This window comes from Zingiber officinale, chromosome 7B (genome assembly GCF_018446385.1).
Source record: "Zingiber officinale cultivar Zhangliang chromosome 7B, Zo_v1.1, whole genome shotgun sequence".
NCBI classification, from domain to species: Eukaryota; Viridiplantae; Streptophyta; class Magnoliopsida; order Zingiberales; family Zingiberaceae; genus Zingiber; species Zingiber officinale.
In genome coordinates this window covers 38,355,959-38,375,792 of record NC_055999.1, presented here as the reverse complement: position 1 = coordinate 38,375,792, position 19,834 = coordinate 38,355,959, and the positions used below count along the sequence as shown (strand labels likewise).

The 19,834-nt window shown below is 40.5% G+C and overlaps 1 protein-coding gene across 1 annotated transcript; it reads left to right on the top strand.

The window, feature by feature from the left end:
* Positions 1–13,806: 13,806 nt before the first annotated feature.
* LOC122004305 lies at positions 13,807–14,859 on the top strand. The gene is made up of 2 exons (XM_042559213.1): positions 13,807–14,030; positions 14,226–14,859. Exons 1-2 carry the CDS (start codon positions 13,807–13,809, stop codon positions 14,857–14,859), a joined length of 858 nt encoding a protein of 285 aa, XP_042415147.1.
* The last annotated feature ends 4,975 nt before the right edge of the window (positions 14,860–19,834 follow it).

The following is a 19,834-nucleotide window of genomic DNA, read 5'->3' as shown; positions in this document are numbered from 1 at the left end:
GCATGTCTGACCAAGAAAGATATTGCGTTGATTGCAGGTACAAGCAAGATAAAGGAGCTAGAAAGAAGCATCAAATTGAACTCGAGTCCGAAGAAGAACCGGACTCAAATGATGACGATGATGAAATAGCAGCTGAACTCGTCAACCTAGTATGCATGCAGACTATACAAAAAGAAGAAGGGATATATTCACAAAGAAGGACATCAAAAAGGTGATTCAATCCAAAAAAGTACAAACAAGTCCAAAGGTAAAGTTCGAAGTAACCTGCTATGACTACAATGAGAAGGGGCATGTCAAAACCAACTGTCCAAACCAAAAAGAAGCAAAGAAGCAGAGAAAGAAGAAAGCACTGCAAGCAACTTGGGATGAGTCATTGTTAGAAGATTCCGACGAAAAGCTCGGGCAGACGAGCTTCCTTGTGCCGACAGCCTGGGAACAAATTGATGAATCGGAGACCGAGAGCGAATCGAAAACAAAGTTCGAGAGAAGTCACAGATCCGTATCTGTTTCCGAAGGACCTAAACCCATTGTAAGTATTTCTCAAGTAAATAAACTTTATAATTTAGTAAATTACCTTATGCACAAATTAGCTAAATCCAATGCTCGGGTCAAATCACTTCAAAAGGAGGTAATAACCCTTAAAAAAGTGACTAACCCTAGCTCCTTGACTGACCTCATTCAGACTGGAACCTCAACTCAAGTCCAAAAGCTTGAGAAAGTGAATTTTTGCCTGAAAAATCAAGTCAAGAAACTAAAGGATACGTTGGAACGGTTCACCTTGGGTTCCAAGAATCTTAATATAATTCTTGGAAAACAATGAGCTGTTTACAACCGATCTAGACTTGGATTTAAGGCTAAAAGGAAATACAAGTCTTATTTATCTCTTGTAAGTAGAGCAAATAAAAAAATAGTCCAAGCATGGGTACCCAAATCAAACTTGGTTAATCAAGTCAGACTTGGACAATATTGGGTTCCCAAGGATCAAGTTCACTATCTTGATAGACCTTATCGAGGCTATGATCCAGGGGGAACCAATAGAAAGACTATTTTTATTAATAAATAAAATTGTTTGATGCTTGTTTTTTCTTGCTCTTATTATACATGCTTAGATTATTCTAAATAAGGACCTAGGCGTGATTTACACTTGACTATTTAGACCTAGGGGATTCAAAAAGGAAAATTAAATATCCAATTTCTTTGAAATGATTTGTCTAGAAGTGGTAGATGATCTCATACCCAATAAGGCCTAGTGCCTCGCCATATCCTGGAAGTTAATCTTTGAAATGAATATTTAATTGATTAATTGAAAAACCTGAGTCTAACTCAAATGTAAATTAATCCTTAGATAATAACCTAAATCAAAGGTGAAATTAACCATCTCATAAAAATCTATAAGGTTCCTTGATTGATAACTTAGAACAGGGTGAGATGGACTTAGGTAAAATTTAGATCTAACCAAATTAACCTAATTTATCTAATTAATAACCAAATCAATTAATTAAACTAATAAATTTATAAATCGACCTAATTAATATTTAACCTAATCAATTAATTAACCTAATTTATCTAATTAATAACCAAATCAATTAATTAAACTAATCAATTTATAAATCAACCTAATAAATATTTAACCTAATTAATTAACCAAATAGATCTAATTAATTCAATTCAATAAATTCTTAATTAACCCAAATCAATTCCAAATCAATTTAACTTAATCAAATCAACACAAACTTAAACTTAACTCAACTAATCCTAATTAAAACTAATGCAAACTCTAATTTAAAACCTAAAACTAAACTTAAATAAATAATAATAAAAAAACTGTAGGGCGCCTCCCGAAGGCGCCTCCAAATGAAAGGAGGCGCCCTCGGGAGTAGCGAGAATTTTCCTGCCAAAAGGTATGGAGGGTGTCTCCCACCAATAGGAGGCACCCCCCATAACGCATTGAGGGTGCCCTCAATGCAGTTTAGGGCACCCTCAATGCTGATTTTTCCAACAAACAGAACTTTCTCTGTTCGCATTTTTTCACGACTTAACTCACACCGAGGCGCCCTTTGCAACACGATTTTCTCCCCTTTAACCCAAAATGCCTCCTAGGTATACCCTAATTTATTATATTGCTCCAATATATATTTTTTGTGCATTTTTGTTACATTTTTGTGTATATAAATCTAGGAAAAGACGAAATATAGACCCTACTACTAGTAGCACCCCATCCATGGATCCTAGGTTTCCTACTGAGTGGTATAGGCTAGAGTTCATTAGACATACATTTACTCCATTAAAGTGTAGATATTTAAGAAGATCTTTTTTTGCTAAATATTGTACTACTATTACCTAGATAATTGAGCATTACTAGTTGGATAGGCTAGTTTACTGCATCCATGTAGTTAACCACGACTTGTGTGCTCAGTTTTATAACAACCTAGATAGAGTAGATGATATGACTTACTCCACCAGAGTTGGTGGAAAGGATTTTCAATTTTCTTCCACCCTCTTATGCACTAGTTTAGGACTTAGGCCATCCACATGCTCATTCTTGTGTTACCCTAGTAGGGACCTGCCATTTGGTGAGCCCTACTCCCATATTACCTTAGATACTATGTATACGTATTTTTTTGGGGGAGGAGAGACCACCTATAGTGACTGACTTCAGGTCACTCTCTCTTAGGGTCCAGGACTATATCATGTATCAAGTCCTGACTGCATGCATTTTGCCGATAGCTTCTCTGAACGTTCCGACGATGCAACCCTCTCATTCCTTCTTTTTGTATGCCCTCAATCAGTGTCTAGATATAGATATAACATTACATATGTTTCATAACATCATACGTGCATCTGGTCTTATCACTAGACTCGAGGTCCATATACCCTATTATCATGTCTTGACATATATATTTTCGACCTTAGAGATAGACACGACTCAGGGGAGGGTTACTTCCCTTAGTCCTTATGACGAGTTCGGTCAGTGTCAGTTAGCCTTAGTGCATATAGACATTACCGCTCAAGGGATCCTTGTGGGTCGCAGCCAACTGTTCAAGCAGGAGATGAGTTTTATATCATAGCTGAGGGAGAGGAGGGGTTAGAGCTTATGGAGGCAGAGATCTTTGGGCATCCTCCTTCTCTGACACAACCCTTGACCTCAACCCAACCCGTGACTTCATTGTCAATCGAGGATCGACTCACTCATCTCGAGGAGTCCTCCACGCAGTTACAGTGATCTATCTCGGATGGGTTCAGTGCACTCCAGGGGGAGATGACTACTCTTCGGGATGACATGACTTCCAGACTTGAGCAGATCCTTCAGATCCTGGTTGTTACATCCTCATACATATCCTTAATTAATTCAATATATGCTACGCTAACACATCTCTTTTCTAAAATTCTCCATATAATTTCTCTTGGGACTCGATCATAAGCTTTTTCTATGTCAATGAATACCATGTGTAGATCTTGTTTTTGCTCTCGATATGTTTCAATTAATTGTCTAAGAAGATGTATAGCTTCTATTGTCAACCTTCCAGGCATGAACCCAAATTGATTTTCTGTCATTGTGGTCTCCTTCCTTAATCTTTTTTCTATTACTTTTTCTCAAAGTTTCATAGTATGACTCATTAGTTTAATACCCCTATAGTTTGCACAATTTTATACGTCTCCCTTATTCTTATATAAGGGAACTAGAGTATTTATCCTCCATTGATCAGGTATTTTTTTCGTCTTCAATATCATGTTAAATAATTTTGTAAGTCATTCAATACCTTATTTTCCTAAGCACTTCCATACCTCTATCGGAATATCATATGGTCCAACGACTTTTCCATTGTGCATCTCATTTAAAGTTTGTTTTACTTCTGAAATTTGAATTCTACGATAAAAATTAAAATTTTTATGCTCATTTGACCTACTTAAATTACCTAAGTTAAGTTGGTCACCTAAACCTTCATTAAAAAGTTGATGAAAATACCTCTTACACCGCACTTTTATTTCTCCATCGTTTACTAATACCTTATTACATTCATCTTTAATATATTTTATTTGTCTAAGATCTCTTGTTTTCCTTTCTCTCACTTTAGCTATTCTATAAATGTCTCTTTCCCCTTCTTTTGTAACCAATTTTTGATATAATTATTCAAAAGTTTCATTTTTTGCTTGACTCACTACTTTCTTAGCTTCTTTCTTGGCTATTGTATATTTTTTAAGTTTTTCTCATTCTTACAAATATATAATTTCTTATAAGCTATTTATTTTTCTTTCACTTTCTCTTGTACTTTCTCATTCCACCACCAAGATTCTTTACTTAGTGGTGCATCTCCCTTTGACTCATCGAGTACACTCTTAGCTGCTATTTTTAACTTTGATATCATCTTATCCCATGTTGTATTAGAGTCATTGTATATTTCACCTAATGCTTGTACTTCTACCTTCTCCTTAAATATATTTTGCTTCTCATCTTTTAACTTTCACCACTTAATTCTAGAAATTGTATATATTTTCTTTCTATTGATACTATGTTTAAGGCATATATCCAATACTACTAACCTATGTTGGGTAGTTAAGCTTTCTCCAGGGATGACTTTGCAATCTTTACAAATTTTGCTATCCTTCTTCCTAACCATAAGAAAGTCAATTTATAATTTATTATTCTCACTTTTGAATGTGACTAAGTGTTCCTATCTTTTCTTAAAAAACATATTAGCTAATATAAGGTCATATGCTATCGCAAAATCTAATATAGTTTTACCTTCCTCATTCCTCGTTCCAACCCCATAACTCCTATGCACTCTCTCATATTCCTCATTTTTCACTCCGACATGTCCATTTAGATCACCTCCTATTAAAATCATTTCATTTGGTAGAATATTTTGTAATATTTCATCTAAGTCCTCACAAAACCTTGATTTGGTAGCTTCATCTAATCCTACCTGTGGTGCATATACACTAATTATGCTTATAGTTTCTTTCGCCACTATTATCTTAAGGGCTATAATTCTATCCCCTTTTCTAACTACTCCTACAATTTCATCATTTAACAAACTATCTACAATAATACCCACTACATTTCTTGCTTTACTCTTTCTAGTGTACCATAACTTAAAACCCGAGTTCTCTATCATCTTTGCCTTCTCGCCTATCCATTTTGTCTCTTGTACACACAAAATACTAATTCTTCTCCTAATCATCACATCTACTACCTCCATTGATTTACCAGTAAGAGTTCCTATGTTCCATGTTCCAAATCTTAGATTAGAAGTTTTCCTATAATATGTGTTCTTATCCAACCTATGGTGTGAGAACTCTTGCCTATTTAACACTACATCCAAGTTCTCATGGAGATATAGCGGTCCTTGCTGAGACGTTATAGTCGGATCTTGTAACGCGAACTCTTGCATATTTAGCATTACACCCGAGTTCTGAAGATGTAGCGGTCCTTGCCGAGACGTTACAGTCGGACCCTACAACGCGTTCCTTACGGGGAATAACCTAGCATTAGCACAATAGTTTAATAGATTCATTCATTGAATATTTGTCATAGTTTTGACGCTGGCTGGTAACGTAATGCAACCCTCCTCCTTTATCCGGGCTTGGGACCGGCCATGACCGGTCGTCATGGGCGAAGTTAATTCTAGGAAAATTATTTTTAAAAAAACTCCTAATTTTACTAGTATTTTTAAATATTGGAAATAGCCTAGGACTTTCCCTCTAAAAAGAATGTACCCATAGGTTTTAGCCAGAGCATCTCACAAGCATACTAGGAATACCTTGCTTGTATATAAAAAATACTTAGAATAGTAGTTAATTCTAGAAAATTTATTTTTTAAAAAAATCCTAATTTTACTAGTATTTTTAAAGATTGGAAATAACCTAGGACTTTCCCTCTAAAAAGAATGTACCCGTAGGTTTTAATCAGAGCATCTCACGAGCATACTAGGAATACCTTGCTTGTATATGAAAAATACTTAGAATGGTGTGAGATGCATAGGGTACTACCTGGACTTCAAAATGTTTATATCTATGCATCAACATAAGTTGCCCATACTAAAGTTAAATTAATCAAGTCAAGTTATTCATGATTAGTCAAACTAACTGGAACACTTACTTAATTTAACTAACCAAGTGAAATCTATTATCTCATGGTAAACAGCTAGTAGCTAAAGGTTAGATATTTTATTAAGGAAGTCAAATATTTGTTTTGAAATTTTTTTTCACTCATACTTGGACTCTAGGATACCCAAACTTAAATAGTTTACTTAAACCATTTTGGGGCATTAATCAAGGGGGAGAAAAAGGGAGTTAAGTTAATTGATTTTCAAAAGTTAAAGTATTTTAAGTTTTAATTTTTAAAAAGAAACTTTAAATATTTTATTTGAAAAAGAAAGTTCAAATATTTCTATCTAGAAAAATAAATTTTTGAAAAAGTATGTTTAACTAAGTTTATCTGAAATCTTTTCCAAAAGCTAAGTACTTAACTAGATTTGTTTAAAATTTCTTCAAAAGTTAAGTACTTGTTAAAATTTTTTTTAGCTAAAGTTTTTGATTAAAAGAAAAAGTTAAGATATTTCTTAAAATATCTAAGTATCCTTTAAAAGTTTTTTTAAAAAAGCTTTAAAAAGAAATTAAGTTTTTGGTTTAACTAGTTTTTGAAAAGTAATTTTAATGTTTTAAAAAAGAAAATTTTTCTAAAGCTAAGTATTTAGTTATTTTTTTTTTAAAGAAAATCTTTCTAAAGCTAAGTATTTAGTTAAATTTTTTAAAGAAAAATCTTTCTAAAGCTAAGTACTTAACAAAATATTTTTTAAGCCAAGTTTTTATCAAAATTTTTTCAAAAGCTAATTAAGATGTATCAATTTTTTTTGTAAGTTAAGCACTTAACTAAAAGGTTTATCAAATTTTTTCTTCTAAAAACTAAGTGTCTTTCAAGGTTTTCAAAACATGGTCTATTTAAAATTATTGTTAACTCTCTCAAAATTATTTTTGATATATGTCAAAGGGGGAGAGAAGCTTGAATATTATAAAGTTAAGGAGAAGAGAAAGTTCAGTGATTAAGAAGGAGCTAACAAATTAAATGATAACTTTAATGAATCCCTTAACTTGTCACTTAACTTGTTGCATTTCTTTCGTAATTATTGCTATATGTTTTACTTAACTTTGAATTGTGTTGCCATAATAAAAAAGGGGGAGATTGTTGGTGCAAGAAGCACCAGACGATCGAACCTATGTTTTGATTATGGAAAAGAGTTCAAAGTTAAGTTTTCTTTTGATCTAACAAGTGCTAAACCAAGTGTACAGGAAAGCCTAAGTGTACTTAGGTAAAAATCCTAGTGGATTCTAGGTAGTGGAAAATTCTAGGGGGAGGTAACCCTAGGTCCTAGGGGAGGTAACCCTAGGTTCTGGAAAGTCTTGGCCGATTATGTACTTTGGGCAAAATCCTAGAGTCGGAGACTCTAGGTGAAAATCTTGATGGTCGTAGACCAGGTGAAAGACTAGACGGGTCAAGAATCGAACGTCTAGCGGGAAAGTCTTGAAATCTCGGGCACTGAGCAAAAGTCCTATCGGTCTGGAGGATCGGTGTGGCAACAAATAACTTTTCCTGAGAGCAATAGGTGAGGACGCGTTTCCCGAAGAGGGAACAGTAGACATTGGTTCAACCTAGGGTTTCTGGAGGAAATCTGAAAGTTAGAATTGGAAAGTCCGGAGACTATCAAAAGTTATCTGTTATATTACTTTATTATTTGCTATTATTCTAACTCTATTTTGCAGGAGATGAACACTTTTTGTAGGGCTAGATTCGACCTTGATCGGTTGACTGAACGTCTAGATTAGTTGACCGAACCTCCATGAAAGCAGAATAGATTTCTAGCTAGCTGATCGGGTTTGATTGAAGGATTGGTCAACCGAACCTAGGGTTCAGTCGACCGAACGGTGTATAGGCGTCGACGTGGTTGGGCCGGGTGGATCAAATCAGATAGGCCAGCAAAGTCAGCGGGATCGGTCGACCGAACACCGGGATTAGTCGATCGAATGAAAACTCTTATCCGAGCAGAAGCATGTGGACAAGAAGCTAGGCAGGTTCAGAGGGTTCGGTCAACTGAGCATCTAGATCAATCGACCGATCAGCGTTGAGTCAAAGACTGATCTCGAGATCAATGGATCTGGATCAGGTCTAGCTCGACTATAAAAGGAGGGTCGACTAGCAGCTTTAGTACAACACATTTAGAACGATCATCTTATGTGTGCGCTGCTTTGAAACAACTCAACAATGCTCAGTCATTGCTCCGACGATCACCGAACAACTACTAATTATTTGTTGTCAGTATACCTTGTCTTTTCAATACTTGTACTTGCATATTTGTAAAGAATTTATGAATTGACAGTGGATTGCCCAACGTAAGCGATCAACGATCGCGACCTTAGAGTAGGAGTCATCATAGGCTCCGAACTAAGTAAAACCAAAGGTGTTAGTTTTATTTTCTCTCCTTATTCTGTTGCGTTATTCTCTGTTTTCCTAAACGAGTAAAAAAATCACGAGTGCTACTCACCCCCCTAGCACTTATCAATCCTACGGTGGCTTCTTTCTTGTGCCATCATTCTCGCTAACTGTGTCTTTCTTTCGATTTCTTATGTTCCTATGCTCTTACACACTTAGAAACAAGGATCAAACACAACAACACCTAACTTTAACTTGGTTAGCCACATCAAAACTACCACGGGGTAATTACACCTTCGTGTAGTTTGATTAGTTTCTCCCATAAATCTTTTGCCCTTGAGAATAGGCCGACTTTGTTCAACTCTTCCTTGGTGAGTCCACATTATAGAGTTTGAGTAGCTTTTGCGTCGTCCTCACTTTTTTTCATTATACTTTGGTCCAAGTTTTCGTAGCATACCAGTTTTCCAATACTGTCGAGAGATAGTAAGAAGTCGATTTGGATGATGATCCACATTTCAAATTACGTCTTCAAGTGGTACTCCATCAGGCCTTTCTAGTAATCAGAGTCCTTGCTGGAGAAAAGAGGTGAGAGAGTGGTACTGTAGCCTTCTTAGTGGACCATTGATAGAAAAATCTCGCACGTTGAAAAAATAATGAATGTTCAAAGACTAGGTCTTGGATTAGTAGTGTGAGAAGGAAAGGGCTAAAGAACTCGAGTGGTATTACACTAACTTCGAGAAATAATAAACTCAATCGAGAAAATTTATCGGAAGGGGTGAAAGCACTGATTCCTATTAACTCTGAAAAAAATACCATGAAAAAATTACTTGAACGGTGGTTTCACCGATTCAAAGCGGCCCTGCTCTGATACCAATTGTAGGATCGAAAGTGCTAAAGGGGGGTGAATAGTATTCATAGCTTTCACATTCATTTAAAACACGATCGAGTAAAACATAGCAGAATATAAGGAGATGAAAAATAAAGCAATGCTAATAAGCCAAGATTTACTTGGTTCGGAACCTGTGGTGACTTCTACTCCAAGGTTCGCATATGAGAGTAATTTCATTGGGCAATTATTAATCAATTAAAGAATACAAGTACAATCTCAAATGATTACAAGTAATTTGAACAATAAAACATACTGATGACTTTGGAGAAAGAAATCTTCAACGTAGTTGTCGTCAGAGTAGCTTTCGAGCGTCATAAAGACTTTTTCAGAACTGCGCGGAGAAGCGGAAGATGTTTGAAATGATGTGTTTGAGCTATTCGTCGAAGCCTCCTTTTATAGCCTCGTCCGGTGCTTGGATCCCCTCCCGGGTGCCTGGACTATGCTTATGTGATGACTCTTATTGAAACATCATCCTCGAAGTTTATCCATGACCATGCGCTCAAACCCCCTACAGGTGCCAAGACTGTTGACGTGGGTTGGCCAGTTGTCATACTCCAGCTTAGTGTGTCGATGAGTTTTGGTTGTCTAGGCGCTTGGAGGAACTCCAAGCACCCGGACCGCTCGGGTGTCTGGCCAGGTACCTGCCCGGGGCACTCCCTTTATAAAGCTTGTTCGAGCGCCTGGAGCAACTCTGGGCGCCTGGAGCAACTCTAGGCGCCCTGACTCTGGGCACCAAGTCCCCCTCTGGGTTCCTGGACCAAGTTTTTGCCAAATCCTTCTTTTTATAAAATAGGGTTAGTGCAGATAATAATATATAAAGAATAATAAGTTTTGACAGCTTTTGGACTGTCCAATCCTGACTTTGAGTTTCGTTAAAATTCTAAGTCGGATCGATGCCTACTGTTCCCTTTTCGGAGAGCACGTCCTCACCTACTCCTCTAAGGAGAGATTACCTTTTGCTAGACTGATCCTCCAAATCGTCTGGACTTTTGCTAGCATCCGAGACATCAGAACTTCATGTTGGAAGTCCAATCCTTGACCCGTTCAGTCTTCTGCTGGGTGTTTGTGACCCCCATGACTTTCACCTAGCATCATCGATCCTAGGATTTTGCCTAACGCCCTTGATCCGCCAAGACTTTACCCAATTCCCTGGACTAGGACTTTGTCACCTAACCGCAGCTAGGAATTTCCATCTACCTAGCCTCAACTAGGACTTTCATTTGCCTAAGATCATTTAGGACTTTCCTGCATACTTAGTTCAACTTGTTAGAATAACAATAACACTTAACTTTGAACTCTTTGCCATAATCAAAATTTAGGTTCAATCATCTGATGTTTCTTGCACCAATATTATCAATAATTGAGAGTTTTAAGTATTTAGGATCATTTTAGCTAGAGTATGGAGGAATTGAGAAAGATATTTTACATAAAATATAAATATAATTATTAAAATAAAGGAGAGTGTCAAGTGATTTATGATCGTAAAATATGTCTAAAACTTATAGAGAGTTTTACAATATATGAGGATGTTAAGGTAGATATATGAACATTTGAGTATAAACAGAATAAGAAATTAAAATATTAACGAGAAAGTTAGAATTGTATTTATTAAGAAAAATTTCAGAAAACACATTTAAGATGGTATAGAGATATACTTAGATAGCTAATAAATACTCCGGTTAAATAATGTGAAACTATAATAAATATGTACATTAAATAAGGAAGAAAATTAAATAAGATTTAGTTAGCAATGATAAAATAGAATAAAATTTATTTGAATATAAATGATGATATAGTAGGGGATAAAGTCTAATGATATGGAATGATCCATGTATATACCCACCTAGTGGAGCAAGATTTGATTATTATTATTGTGAATTTCAACTTATTTGCGTCATAAAATACAAAATCATATTTTGATAAAATATAGTTGGGTCAGTTAGCAAACTATTTCACATAAAATCATTTTCTACTAAACTATCATTTATGTTTTCTAAAAGCTCAAATGATATCAATTCACATGAATAGAAAACGATGTTACTAAGAGAGTTCAAGTTTTTTTTTTTTTTTTTTTTTTTTGCGCATATACAAATTATAAAATTATATTTTTTCCAAAAACATAATTCTATGTCATTTAAATTAAAGGTCTAAATCACCTCAGATCTCGTGAGTGAATATATCCCGTAGAAATTGATATTATTATTAATTTTAGATTATTAGGGTAATAAGAGAGTTTCTATTACGGTTTTTTTTTTTTTGACAAAACATTAATTGTAATCATGTAGTGGACAAAGTGAGATCAAACAATCTAGCTAGGTGTGAATAAGCGATAATAAAGTGTACATAATTCGAATTAATCCGCATTTGCAAGGAATGAAATTATATTTTGATAAAAAAAAAATGCTATAGATATAACAATGTTACGCCCAGAACACATAAAAATCATCAAAGTTAAAAGTAATGCTATCTATCGAATCATTTCAACTAGCAAAATAGGGTTTCAAGATTCACATTTAACCTAGCATAGATTAAGATCAATAGTATTTATCTATCATAGTCATTTGATAATTTGAAAGGCACCACTCTATTAAAAGAAAATATGATTATGATATCTAACAAACAACGATCGTAATAAGTGGAGAATGGATGGAGTTGACTTTAAGCATGTTGCTCATCTTCTCCTCCGCGTTTTATCCCTCCGATGATGATACAGTGCATGATTGTGGAGTCAGTAAGATGATGTGGTTAGGAGTCAAGACCATAAGATGGTCAGGAGTCAAGCTTACGTGGAGGTCAGAAGTCAAGCTTACGTGGAGGTCAGAAGTCTAGCCCCCGTGGAGGTCAGAAGTCAAGCTTACGTGGAGGTCAGAAGTCAAGCTTACGTGGAGGTCAGAAGTCTAGCCCCCATGGAAGTCAGAAGTCAAGCTTGCGTGACTGTGGTCAGAGTCCCAGCTGACGGGGCAGTCAAAGGATATGATTCCAAGTTGGACCAGATCTAGCCTCGATAGCAATCAAGAATGGGGCTCACAGGCCGGGTACAGCTGAGAACTGGATCCACAGGCCAGGTACAGCTAAGGAGTGGGCCCACAGGCCAGGTAAAGGCACAGAAGGAAAGGCCTCGGGCGAAACACAGAAGGCCGGGATACAGACCTGGCGGACAGGTCGGAAAGTGCAGGTCGGAATACAGACCTGGCGGACAGGTCGGAATGTGCAAGCCATGGATAACAGTAGATAGAAGCAGGTCAGAATACCGACCTAGCGGACAGGTCAGAAAGTGCAGGTCGGAATACAAACCTGGCGGATAGGTCGGAACGTGCAAGCCATGGATAACATTAGATAGAAGCAGATCGGAATACAGGTCTGGCGTACAGGTCAGGACATACGAACCATAGATAATAGCAGACAGAAGTAGGTCGGAATACAGATTTGGCGTACAGGTCGGGACATACAAACCATGGATTAGGAAGGACAGAAGCGGGTCGAGATACAAACTTAGCGTACAGGTCGGGACATACAAACCATGGATTAGGAAGGACAGAAGCGGGTCGGGATACAGACCTGGCTTACAGGTCGGGAAGTACAAATCAGGGATAACAACAGACAAAAGCGGATCGGGATACAGACCGGGCGTACAGGTCGGAACGGACAAGCCATGGATAACAGTAGACAGAAGCAGGTCAGAATACAGACCCGGCGGACAGGTCGGAAAGTGCAGGTCGGAATACAAGCCTGGTGTACAGGTCGGGACATACTAACCATGGATAACAGTAGACAGAAGCAAGTCGGAATACAGACCTAGCGTATAGGTTGGGACATACGAACCATGGATAACAATAGACAGAAGTAGGTCGTAATACAGACCTCGGATTACAGACCTAGTGTCCAGACACTACAGGACAAACAAGCCAGGGAATCGTAACTGCCTGTCAGAGAATGTCAGAGAATAATCAGCGTGTCAGGGAATATGCTAACAGTCGGGGCTCATTACCCCTTTGGTTCTGCCACCGGCCTATGAGGAGGTGTCGTGTGTCATTCACCGCCAGACAAAGCCTGAAAGCCGACATTCCCTGACACCCGTCAGACCCCAGAAATATCTGTTGCAGTATAAAAAGGGAAGCTTTGTCCCTTATGCAGGTACGCTCACTCGTCATTTCTTACTCGTCTTTACTTTTCGTCCTTTCTCTGTGTTTCTGGGGAAAAAGTACCTGACTTGAGCGTCAGAGGGCCTGACCCGGGGACTTTTTCCCTGGTTTCTGGCCTCTAACGACTCGTGGGCTCGTCTGAGTGTGCGCAGAGTCGTAGCGTCATCATCCTGGTTATCATCCGCCCGTGTGAACTCTTCCGGAGGGTGCCAGGTAGATCGGACTCCGCGGTGACTTTCCGTCAACCTCCAATACATCGAGGCCCGCCTTCATCCGACTCAGTTTCAGGACGGGATCAAATTTGACGTCGTCTGTGGGAACACAACCACCTGTTCCAGAACGTGAAGATGGAAGAGTCTGGCCGCATTAACTTCACCATGACCGCAAGAGAATACGAGCTCTTCAAGGAGGCCAAGAGGCGAGCGGCCTCCGAGAAACAAGCAATTGTCTTGCGACCGCGCCAAGCTCCTGCTGAAGCTTCCAAGGAGCCCATCCCTGTTTCAGATCGGGGCTCTAAGAGAAAACAACCCGAGGGGTTTCCTCAGGTTCCTTATCGCGAGCCTGACTTGGGGTATTATTAGCCAGGACCCTATGGCCTCAGCCTTAAGAAAGAACAGCCTCAAGTTTCTATGGCTGAGAGTTCCTTGCCCAGAGACTCGAGGAAAGGGAAGGCTCTCATCATACCGGAAGTGTTCCCAGAAGATTCGGATGAGTGAGTACCCTTCTCAACTAGGATTTTGAACGAAAATTTACCTAAGGGCTACAGGGCCCCGTCGATCGGGGAATATGACGGGAGCAAAGACCCGGAGGATCATCTACGCAAGTTTAAGAATGCAGCCTTATTGCATCAATATAGTGATGCTGTCAAGTGTCAAGTTTTCTTAAATACTCTATCTGGCTCGGCACTAAAGTGGTTTGATGGGTTACCACAAGGATCCATCACATGTTTCTTGGATTTCAAGATGACCTTCCTTCGTCGTTTTGCTAGCAGCAAAAAATATCAGAAGACTGATCATTGTCTTTTCACTCTTAAGCAAGAGCCGACTGAGCCTTTAAGAAGTTACATCAATCGCTTCAACAAAGTGGCCCAGGACGTCCCCATTGCCACTTCAGAGATTCTGATGAGTGCTTTCTCCCACGGATTAGGAGAGCGAGAATTCTTTAGGGATCTCATCAAAAATCTCGCTCGGAATTTTGATGAGATGGTGGAAAAAATCGCTTGCTATATCAAGGTGGAAGAAGCACAAGTGGCCCAGAGGAAAGCCGAGAGACCACCTCCATCTGCCAATAAGCCAGAAAGAAGGGTACCTCAACCACCTCCTCAACCTCTTCCGCGCGCTGGGGAAGCCAGACCTACCTTCCATCTCGGGCCGGAGGTTAGACTAGCCCCCGCGTCATAGTTGTGCACGCTCCCCGACCTGGACCGTAGAACACTCGGTATTGCACCTATCATCGATCTCGTACTCATGATACTAATCATTGTTTCCAGTTACTCGGGACTCTAAGCGGGCTGCCGAGTTAGGCTTACCTTCGCCCGAGCTAGCCCCTCAAGTACTCAAGATGATGGAAGAGCAGCGAGCCGCAGCTGGACAAGCCGGGCAACCCCGCCCTGACCTAGCCGGGCCCAATACTCATCAAGCAGGTCGAGGGGGAGAGCCAGAAGGAGCGCGGGAAGCCGAGAATAGAGGCAATACCGTCGTCCGAGAGATTGGCATGATCTCTGGAGGGCCAACTGATGGAGATTCGGGGAGAGCGCGCAAATCCCATGTGCGTCGCTTGGAGGTCCACACTGTTGGATGTAGCCAGAAGCAAGCTTCTGGCCCTGTCATCAACTTCGGGTCGGCAGACCTGGAAGGTCTGGAGCTGCCTCATGATGATGCCCTTATCATCAAGGCCATTATCGCCAACAGCCGAGTGGCTCGGGTTTTCGTTGACACCGGGAGCTCGGTTAATATTTTGTTCAGAACTGCATTCGAGGAGATGCAAATCGATGCCACTAAACTCCAGCCCATGGCCACCTCTCTATATGGCTTTACAGGCAATGAAGTAAAGCCAATGGGTCAGATTAAGCTGGCCATATCTCTAGGCACCGAGCCATTAGTGTGCACTAGGAGGAGCACTTTTATAGTGGTTGATTCCCCCTCCTCTTATAACGTCATCTTGGGAAGGCCCGCCCTGCATGAATTTAGAGTTGTTGTTTCTACCTTCCATCAAAAAATCAAATTTCCCGTTGGCGAGTAGGTCGGGGAAGTTAAGAGAGAGCAAAAAGTCTCTCGCCGATGCTATATTGATATGGTCCGGGTGGAGGCTCGGAAAACTCAAAGGATGCAAGATGGGGACGCCCATGCTGTCCAAGAAGAGCCTCTGCCTATGGCTGAAGAACTCATCCCCTGGGAGGAGGTGCAATTATACACTGAACGCCCTGAAAGTTTAACTTGCTTGGCAAGCGACCTGCCTCCTCCTCTCAAGCGGGATGTTTTTGCTTGGTCTACGGAGGAGTTACCTGGGGTCAAGCCTGAAGTAGCAGAGCACAAGTTACATCTACTACCGGACTCCCGACCGATCAAGCAAAAGAAAAGGAACTTCTCATCTGACCAGAACAAAATAATCAGAGCCGAGGTGGATCAGCTCAGGAAGGCAGACCACTTTCGAGAAGTGCAGTTCCCATCCTGTCTCTCTAATGTGGTCTTAGTAAAGAAGCCCAACAACAAGTGGAGAGTATGCATAGACTTCCGAGATCTCAATCGAGCTAGTCCCAATGATTGCTATCCTCTGCCCTGGATCGATCAGATGGTGGACTCAACTGCCGGTTGCGAGAGGATATGCATGTTGGATGCCTACCAGGGGTATCATCATATCCCTTTAGCGGTGGAGGACCAGGAAAAGGTTAGCTTCATTACGGCTGATGGTACCTTCTGTTATACTGTCATGCCCTTCGGTCTCAGGAATGCAGAAGCCACGTACCAAAGAATGATGGACAAGATCTTCCGGGAGCAGATCGGGCGCAATGTGGAGGTTTATGTTGATGATATACTCATTAAGTCCCCTTTAGTCGTGGATCTGATCAAGGATGTAGAAGAGACTTGCAAGACTCTCCGCCAATATGGGCTGAAGCTGAACCCCTTGAAATGCTTGTTTGGAGCTAAAGGAGGAAAGTTCTTGGGCTACTTAGTGACCGAGCGAGGAATAGAAGCTAATCCAGAAAAAGTTCGGGCACTACGTGATATGCAAGTTCCTCAGAATTTGAAGGAAACACAGAAGCTAGTCGGCAGAATAACAGACCTGTCAAGGTTCATTTCCAGATTCGCAGACCGAGCTGCTCCTTTCTTCAAAGTGCTCAGGAAGGCCTCCAAGTTCCAATGGGATGAAGAATGTACCTGAGCTTTTGAGGAGCTGAAGAAGTATTTGGAGGCTCTGCCATCTTTATTTAAGCCGGTTGTTGGAGAACCATTATGGGTCTACTTATCTGCCACCCCTGAGGCCGTAGGGGCTGTGCTTGTTAAAGAACATGATAATGTACAACGACCAGTGTATTTCTTCAGTCATCTATTAAAAGGAGTTGAGTCTCGATACACGACCCTCGAGAAGTTGGTTTATGGATTGGTTCTTATGGCTCGGTGGTTAAGACCCTACTTCCTGGCACATCCTATCACAGTTCTGACCAATAGCACCATGGGAAGAGCCTTGACTAATGTAGAAGTTGCAGGTCGGCTTATCAAATGGGTGACGGAGCTAGGAGAATATGACATACAATACTAGCCACACACAGCCATCAAGGCACAGGCCTTGGCAGATTTTTTTAACAGAAATTCATCAGACCAACTCTGAAGAAACCTGGAAGGTCTATGTGGATGGGTTAGCAACTCACCAAGGAAGCGGAGTCGGTGTTTTGTTGATATCTCCCCAAGGGGATATACTTCAGTTGGCTGCCAGGTTGAATTTCCGAGCCACTAACAATGAGGCAGAATATGAGGCTTTGTTGGCAGGATTGCAGGCAGCCCGGCATGTAGGGGCTGCCCGGGTAATCATTTACTCAGATTTCCAGCTAATAACCCAGCAAGTGGCCGACAACTTTATGATAAATTGTGATAAGTTACAAGTATACCGGAAAGCTTATGAGAAGATGAAGAAAGAATTTGCAGAAGTTACAGTAACTAAGATCCCTAGGGCAGAGAACGAGAAAGCGAATGAACTAGCAAAGATGGTCAGTTCCTTAACTACTTGGGGGTGTTGGACCAGTCAACGGCGCAAACTTTCCTTATAGATCAGATAGATTTGCAAAACAATAGGGAAGCAACTATTGATTGGCGGGCACCCATGATTAGCTATCTTAGGCAGGGTACCCTACCGAATGACCCAGAAGAATCACGGCTGGTCAGGAAACAAGCCCATGCATATGTCATGATCGGGGATCAACTATACAAGAGGTCCTTCTCTAGGACCTTACTCAAATGCCTGGGTATGGAGGAGGCGGGTCAAGACTTACGAGAAATACATCTGGGATGTTGTGGCAATCATGTAGGCGGTCGGACATTATCTCGCAAGGTACTCCTAGCTGGGTATTTCTGGCCTACTTTACAAAGGGATGCTCACAAGATGGTAAATACTTGCCTATCCTGCCAAAAACATCAGAATTTGACACACCGACCAACAGCTCTGCTAAGAACGTCTATAGTCTCGTGTCCCTTTAATCAATGGGGCATGGATATTGTAGGACCATTTCCAATGGCCCCAGGTCAGAAACGCTTCTTACTAGTAGCGGTGGATTATTTCTCTAAGTGGGTGGAAGCAGAGGCCCTGGCCAGGATCACAGAAGATGTTGTCATCCGGTTTCTATGGAAGAATATTCTTTGCAGGTTCGATATTCCGCACAAATTGGTATCAGACAATGGGAGGTAATTTCAAGGGCAAAAAAATCCAAGCCTGGTGTAAGGGGTTTGGCATAACGCAAGCCTTCACTTCAGTGGCATACTCGCAAAGCAATGGCCAGAACGAGGTGGTTAATCAAGAAATGCTACAAGGTCTGAAGGTTAAGCTGGATTATGTGGGAGGTAACTGGGTGGAAGAGCTGTCGAGCATCCTATGGGTCTATCGTAAACACCTTGAGAAAGTACAGGTCTGACACCATTCCATATAGTTTATAAGAACGAAGCGATAATACCCATAGAGATTGGAGTGCCGTCAATCAGGAGGACGTTATACGATGAAGAAAATGCAGAGCGACGGCTGGCTGAGCTGAATCTCATTAGTGAAATCCGCGACAGGACAGCAGCCCGACTAGAGGCCTACCGACAAAGAATGAGGCAAAATTATAACAAAAGAGTAATTCCTTGATTCTTTGGGGAAGGAGATCTGGTCTGGAAGCAAGTTAAGCCCGTGGGGGACGTGGCCAAATTAGCACCACAGTGGGATGTGCCTTACAAAGTTATCAAGAAAATTGTCGTCCAGAGCTTATTATTTACAGGATAACCAGGGCAAAAAGTTAGATCAGCCTTGGAGTGCCAACTACCTGCGACCTTACCGAGTTTAAAGAATCATATAAAAAAGAAGAGGTCGGGTTGTTAAATGTTTGACAAACCGGGGTAACAGGTCAGGGCTAAAAGTAGACCAGATAGTGCGGTGAGAGGATATGTCAAAGCGGAAATTGTATATCCTAATATTTCTTTCGATAAACTAAGAAATTTTAGCAAAGTAAACCTTAAAGTGCAAGTGGATGTGTAGGAAGAAAAGTAATAAAGTATTTCACAGGAAATTGTTAAGTCATTATGCACAGGCAGTCAGTGATGATCATTTGAAAGGAGTAAAAATATCATCCAGAATCTCTTTAAGGATCCGGTCATGATCTAAAAACTCAGCAGGAGGAGCTGATTTTAAGTAGCTCTGTTCGTAGAGTTGTCGCAGAGCTCCAGCCGCACCATAAATAACCATTGAGGAGAAACGTTGTCCTGCTTGAATACAAAACTCTGGAGAGCGCAGGTACAAGTCGCGGCTCTGTTGGCAGTGGTTATTCTCTCCTTCCTTATAGACGGCCAGGGCTGTGGATACCCCCTCTGTAGTAGCGCGAGCTTGCGATAGTTCAGCCCGGACGACCAGAAGTTCTGCTCCCTGAGACGCTAGTTGGGCCGTCTGGGATTCTAATATTTTGCTCTGCTCCTGTGTTAGGGTTTCAACGGCACGTAGTTTCTAGGTTAGCTGGTCAATGGCTCGTTGATGCACCAAAGCTTGTTGATCCACGTGTTGCTGGTGCACGACATCAACCTGACTTTTTTCTTCTTGAATATCTTTGAGCTTGTGGTTGGCCTGCGCCAAGGATACTTCCAGATGGGTATTCCTTCTGGTCAGGTCTTTTATTTCGGCTCTCAGGGCATGGCTAGC